We start from the raw sequence: 7,602 nt of genomic DNA on the forward strand, positions 1-7,602 counted from the left end.
TAATGTCTCTCCCTATTTCATTTCAAAAAAAGAAAAGAAAAAGAAATACTACGTACTATTATTTTTGGGTTCATTCGGAAGCTGGTTGGAGGGTCCATTAAGCGAGTGAAAAGAGAATAATAAAGACATTCTTATCTTTAGCGTGTGTTTGGGGTGCTTCCAAAGAAAAAATCACTGGTCCACCACCGGTCAATTGTCCACTAGTATTAAATATTAATCTATTTAATTAGATTTAAATACCCAAAAGTATTGTACGGGCCATAGGATGTATGCATAGATTAGGAAATAATAGAAGCATCTATGCACATTGTGGAGGTGAGTGGTGATTTGAATATTTCTAGAAAAAAAAAAAGAACAAAAGGAGAAAGAGGTAAGAAGCGTGACAAACAAAGTATTAATTATTGACATATTTTTTTGTTGATACACAAAAATACGAAAGGGTACTAATATCTGGTCATTGTGAATGTACTGATTCTGTTTAGATATTTGGCACAAAATCCACTCTCGCAAGATGAATGAACTGTTGTTTTTGTACAAGTTGACACAAACCAAAAGCACATCTTCTATGACCAAACTGTTAGTAGAAATATGTAATGCTTTTAAAGTCCAATTTTTAAAATAATAATTCATGACTTTCCAGGTGTGAAAGCAAGGTAGTTGTTGGAGCACCAAAGATTAGTCATAAATCTTTGAATTATTATTAAATACAAAAGTAGAAGTATTTTCAAAGACCTTCCTGGCTGCTTCCATTTGAACTTTCTTTCTTTCCATTTAGACTTTTGGTTTCAAACATAAATGTCACCAAATTTCTCAAATAGGAAACAGTCAACTAACCCAACTCTCTACCACGTATCTTCTAGTCTATAAAGTTCTATTCAATCTTCCCCATTTTCTTGATCAAGCAGTTCACTTTCTTGATTCAAGAAACTAAATTCCCTTAAAAACCAATTCTTGAACCATCTGGGACATACCCAAATCCTTGAACTTTTTGTTTTTTCATCTTCTTTGGTTGCTGCAGAACAAGAAAAAGCAAATCTTGTTTTTTTTTGTTGTCCCTTCAGAAAAATGGATAATAAGGTCTTAACAAGTTTGGTGTTTTCATCAATCTTGTTAACTCTCTTCACTTCAACTTATGCTCAAAACTGTTCAAGTCATCGATTCAGCAACAACAATATTTTTGCCACTTGCAACCCTCTCCCTGTTCTCAACTCTGTCCTACACTGGACTTACCACTCAGCTAACCACACAGTAGATCTTGCTTATAGACATGGTGGTGTCACAGATTCTGATTGGGTTGCTTGGGCTTTAAATATAGGAGGATCAAATATGTTAGGAGCTCAGTGTTTGGTTGCTTTTAGAAATTCAAGTGGACAAATTCATGCCTACACTTCACCTATTTCTAGCTACCAGACACAGCTGAGAGAAGGTCCCTTGAGCTTTAGGGTGCCTAGAATTGCAGCAGAGTTTATAAATAACGAGATGGTTATATTTGCAACTCTGGAGCTTCCTAGTGGGAGTAGTACTAGTTTTAATCAGGTTTGGCAAAATGGTGCAGTTTCTGGTCAGAGTTTGCAAATTCATAGTCGGATTGGTGATAACGTGAGGAGTTTGGGAACTATTGATTTTGCCAGTGGACAGACCTCTGCCGCTGCTGGTGGTGATTCAGCCAGTTCTAGACAACGTCGAAGAAATGTGAGTTCTAAATTCTTTCTTAATTTAAATGTAAAAATTGGATTTTAATTATGTGACTTCCTGTAGTTGTAATGTTTATTAGGAGCTTTTTTGGTCTTGTAAATTTTTTTATATGCTAATAGAAAATGGAGACAACTTTTAGTATTAGAGTAACTAATTTCAATACTTTTATAATATTGGATTGAGACGGATTTAAATTGAACAACATAGAGGGATGGTGAGTATTATATAACCAATTCCAACTTGCTGGATCTGAAGCATTGTTGTTGTTGAGTATGCAGAATTTAATGATTCTCAAAACTTAGTTTGTTTCAAAATATTTTAACATGTGCATATAGTTCGAGCCACAAACTATAGTTCACCCTATTTATTTTTATGAAGATTAAGATTTTTAAATCTGAATATAGAATATTAAAATGTTGTCACTACATCTGAATACTAAATAATTAAGACCGATTATTTTCTTAATATCTAAATGGATATTGTTTATCTGTATTTAAACGTAATAAGCATGAACATGTCACAACTTGAGCTCTTATAGGTGGAGAAAATATGTCCTCTTCTGATGAATATCTTGAAAATTTTGACAGACACATGGAGTGCTGAATGCAATTAGTTGGGGAGTTATGATGCCAATGGGTGCTGTATTTGCAAGGTATTTGAAAGTGTTCAAGTCAGCAAATCCAGCTTGGTTTTACCTACATGTTGCTTGCCAAACCTCTGCTTATGCTGTTGGGGTTGCTGGATGGGGCACTGGTCTCAAGCTTGGCAGTGATTCTGTTGGAATTAAATTCAATACTCACAGAAACATTGGCATTACTCTCTTCTGCCTTGGAACTCTTCAGGTATGTCAATTTTGCACTATTTTTTGTCTCCATTTATTTGTCACTTTTTGTTTAACAAGATTAATTGGACCAGCTTTCCGAATGAATTAAACATAGACCATTCTGTGTTTGAGATTAAAATTCAGATATTCATAAATTACACAAGAAGAGGAGCCTTGGCGTAACTGGTAAAGTTGCTGCCATATCAGGAGGTCACGGGCTTGAACCGTGGAAATAACCCCTTGTAGTCCGGCCATTCCCCGGAACCCTCGCATAGTGCACCGGCTGCCCTTTTACACAAGAAGTAATGGTTACAAGTTCCAATTTTTTCCATGTCAAAACTATGAAAGAACAACTTTAAAAATCTTACTTGTTTAACTCTCAGAAACTGAAAAGTGGCAACCATGTTGGGACAGGGAAAATAATTACTAAAATTATAGTACTCCAGTTAAGGCCCCGAAGCTTTGGTCTAGTGGTAAGAGGGCAGCACGTAATGTATAAATTAAGAGTACGTCACAAGTTAACGTGCCATTAACGCTTAATAATTTCTCCGCTATTAATAAAAAAAGCAAAAACTTACAGATGGCTTCAATGTAACACAACACGTACCGGAGAATAACGCTTAAATAAGCTGTTTTTACTTGATTAACATACAAATTCCAAGTTTTAATTGCTGTTTTGTATGATAGGTTTTTGCCTTGCTATTGAGGCCAAAGCCAGACCACAAGTACAGACTCTACTGGAACATCTACCACCATACTATTGGATACACTGTAATCATTCTTAGCATCATCAATGTGTTTGAGGGATTTGATGCCTTAAATGGACAGAAATACTGGAAGAGGGCTTACATTGGGGTTATCATTGCCTTAGGTGCAATTGCAGTTTTATTGGAAGCCTTTACTTGGTTCATTGTCATTAAAAGGAAAAAGACTTCAGTTTCTGACAAGTACCCCAATGGGAATGGGGCAAATGGTGTTAATGCATATGCAAACAGGGAGGTGTAAAATAAAAATGTTTTATAATGATTTTTTTTTGTTTTTGTTTTTTCCCCTTCTTAATAGATAAGAGGCATGTTATGTATGTTTTAGTTGAGATTATTGTTAGTTTATGATGTTTAGCATCATATTTTTTGTTTTCGATTGTACTTTTGGTTGCTAGATTTAGATTCTCTTGCAGATGGATATGGTTGTAATTTATTCTTGTGTAATACATATAGTGTTGAGATACCACCTATTTCTGGTCGTACTGTCTCAACTTTATTTTATGTCACTCTTTTTTTTAGGTTATTTACAAAATGATGCTTTCATATATTTGAAAACTAGTCAACTCATTTTTTATTTATTTTTATGGTATACTTATAATTATAAAAATATCATGACATATTTAATACTGTAAATTCTACCGCTACTTTTAGCATATGCCCAAGTCTTTCTTTTTACAAAATTATATCCAGTCAAATAGCACCAAAATAAAATGACAAAAAAATAGTATATTTAGTATTTATTTCAATCAAATACCACCATATACTGGCACGAAACTGAAGCAACAATCAATTCAAACTTGGTATAACAAGTGGCAAACTTGACAAGGCTGTTTCAAGAACAAGTGGAAGAACATGTGGCTCTTTAATATTATTGCTTGTTTAGTGAATTAAAAAAAAAGATTTTAGTTTTCAAAAAGCAAACGAAAATATTTTCCTAAATTAACAAAATAGACAAAGGTAGTTTTCACAAAAGTTAACACAAAGGTTCTAGTGTTTGGTTGGTTCTGGATTTGGTTTTCAAAGTTGGGGAAACAGCCAAAACCTATTTGAGGTTGGTTTTTATCTGTAACAATTACGAGGCTTTTTCAATATTTAGGTGATCTATCTACCAATATTTGCGATATTAGTCCTTTACAAAGCACCAAAATATTATGAGGTTCCCTTCCCATTCTGTGGAGGTACGGTAAGATAAATAAGCCAATGCTTTAGAGAACTTATGGATAGGAGAATGAGCACCAACTAAAATCATTACTTTACTTCAAGGAAAAGCTTGTTTAGGTATCTACATTTTATTGGATTTAAATCCCTAAGAGTTTGAATTATATTCTTTAATTTAAGACATGTTATTTTAAATAAATATTATAAGCTAACACAATTGGATTATTCATTCAAATCCAATTAAATGGAGTTACGTAAAGGAATTTTTACATTCCTATGCCATATAGTAAATTATATTACCTTCTATGCTTAACTTTTAATATAATTACCTTCTATATACCTAATTACCATTTATGTACCATTTTAGGATTTTAATGGTATTAATTAGTCTCCTAATTTTACTCAACCATATATTCCCACTCCCCCCAAGTTTCTCTCTCCAAATCCCCATGATTTCCTCTTCAAACACCCATGTTTTCCTCTTCTAAAACCAGCGAAAATCTGTAACCCCTCCACCATTGACAACCATTAAAAAGCTTTGAAGCTTTGAATTCGAATTTGGGTTTTCAAAAGACATTGTTTGTTTGGATTGGATGTTGTTGCAAAGAATTGAGAGTTCTCTCCACGTCTCTCTCTATATCGCAATCCCAAATTTCAGTAATATAAGAGGAAAGGAAAAGAGAGCAGCAATTCCACCATTGACAGTCATTAAAAAGCTTTGAAGCTTTGAATTCAAATTTGGGTTTTTAAAAATCATTATTTGTTTGGATTGGGTGTTGTTGTAAATAATTGGGAATATGGTTTGAAGTTTATATCTCAATTTTGAGGGGTTTTGGTGAAGATTAGACTTGGTTTTGGCTGAATTTCAGATTGAAACTCGAAGAAGAAGAAGAATCAGAAGAAGAAGAAGAAGAATCAGAAGAAGAAGAAGAAGAAGAAGAATCAGAAGAAGAAGAAGAAGAAGACATGACATACATTATATTGCAGAAATTGTAAATAAATTATAGACTGTTATTTTTGAGCTTTGTGTTTTTGTGTTAAAATTTTTGATGGGAGCTTGTTATTCCACTTCGTCTGTATTGGAGCTAACTTGTGCAGAGGAGAAGATGTTTTTTAAGTTACATATTGCTATACCTTTAAATTCAAAAAAGTATGGTTGTATTGTATTTAAAGAGGCGTGAATTTGTAGAATAGGTTGAATGTGAGGAATGAGTCAAATAAGACTCACAATGGCTTGTTTTCTACATTTATTCTACAATAAAACTACATATCATTTGAAAAATTAATATGAAAATACAGAATTTCAATGTTTCTACAAATTATCTACAAAATTTCTACAAACTGTTCATAACAAAATTTATCTTTATTTTCATGCATGTTCGTCTCGAACACTAAAGTTGCTTGATATGCCAACATCTCCCGTTATAGAGGAATACAACTTATCTATAATTTTCTACAACTTTCATATATTATTTTCACCCAGTGAAATACAACTACAATAACATAAAACTTACATATAAATTTTATACAAAATTTATACAATATGTCTTTTGTATATTTTGTATCTGATTTATACATAGTAAAAATAATTTTCACACAACTAATTATATATTATACAACTTATCTATAAATTATCTACAATTTCCGTACATTATTTATACTAAGTTATATACAACTACAATATAATACCACTTAAATATAATTTTTATACAATGTTGTTCAACTTTCATACAATATGTAAATGAATAAAAGAAAAATAAATAAACAACAGTCTACAATTTTTCTATAATTTCTGCAATATAATGTATGTCATGTCATGTCATGTCATGTCTTCTTCTTCTTCTTCTTCTTCTTCTTCTTCTTCTTCTTCTTCTTCTTCTTCTTCTTCTTCTTCTTCTTCGAGTTTCAATCCGAAATTTAGCCAAAACCAAGTCTAATTAATCTTCACCAAAACCCCTCAAAAGTGAGATAAAATCCAAATCATATTCCCAATTATTTTCAACAACACCCAATCCAAACAAATAATGATTTTTGAAAACCCAAATTTGAATTCAAAGCTTCAAAGGTTTTTAATGGTGGAATTGCTGCTTTCTTTTCCTTTGCTTTATATTACTGAAATTTGGACATAATTGCGTTTGTTGCAGAAGAATTGTAGAAGATTTAGTCGTTTTTGATTTATGAAATCAGAAAAAAGGTTGAAACAGAGTGTATCACAAAAACAAAGTATGGAAAATTTGAAACGAATTCGTCGATAATTATGAATGTGCGTGATTTGCGTTGTAGAAGATCTGGAAAAATATTTAATTCCCCAATTTTAGCGCGCCTAAATAAGAAATCCTACAGCTACAACGATTCCTTATTTAATGCATTGTCTATATTTTGTAGAAATGTTGTTAGCATGAACGGTAATATGAAAACTATGAACATATTTGGTAATATAGTTTCCTATATGGTATAGGAACGAAAATTTCCCTTACGTAAAATCTAATTTTATTGGGCTAATTCAGTTAGTTGAGTTTTTATTAGATGAGCCCATCCATGGGCTTCCATCCCAAGGGCTTATTAACTACCCCATCAAACACAAACGTAGCATTTTTAAGGGAAACTTACACAAATGTCCCAAATAAATCTTAACTTACCAACCTCTAGCCATTAATCATACACTTACCAAAACTAGCCAATCACATATAAAAGTTGAAAAATCAAATAAGTAAGGTTCTTTCTCTCAAAGATCACATGCATAATTCTCCTTCCATATTTTTAAGCGTGATTAGCAACATTAGATGCAAGATGGAAAGGAATTTCATGGATTAGGTGGCAAATAAAGTGATGAAATACAAAAGAAATATACAATATTTCAAAAATCTAAGCAAAAAAGGAACTTTTTAATGGGTATAGTTGAAATTCATTGAAAACATATAGATAAGTCAATATACAAAATTTGAGGAAGATTGGAGGTGATTTGGACTGGTTTTGTATCAAAATTCGTAACTAAATTGAGTTCAAAAAATTCTTCTGCGACACATGTATCAAACATGTATCACACATGTATCTCACACACAGATATACATATGATACACAATTGATACAACTATGATACATATATGATACACAAATGATACACAGTGTGATACACGTATCATTTTTTTTTCATGTTCAGTT

General features: G+C 32.2%; 1 protein-coding gene across 1 annotated transcript; it reads left to right on the forward strand.

Annotated features, from left to right (window-relative positions):
* The first annotated feature begins 708 nt into the window (after window positions 1-708).
* On the forward strand, window positions 709-3,783 carry LOC107796389 (cytochrome b561 and DOMON domain-containing protein At5g47530). Its single transcript, XM_016619147.2, has 3 exons — window positions 709-1,692; window positions 2,283-2,537; window positions 3,206-3,783. Exons 1-3 carry the CDS (start codon window positions 1,066-1,068, stop codon window positions 3,521-3,523), a joined length of 1,200 nt encoding a protein of 399 aa, XP_016474633.1. The 5' UTR covers window positions 709-1,065; the 3' UTR covers window positions 3,524-3,783.
* Window positions 3,784-7,602: the final 3,819 nt, after the last annotated feature.

The sequence above is a fragment of the Nicotiana tabacum genome, chromosome 11 (assembly GCF_000715075.1).
Source record: "Nicotiana tabacum cultivar K326 chromosome 11, ASM71507v2, whole genome shotgun sequence".
Classification (NCBI taxonomy): Eukaryota; Viridiplantae; Streptophyta; class Magnoliopsida; order Solanales; family Solanaceae; genus Nicotiana; species Nicotiana tabacum.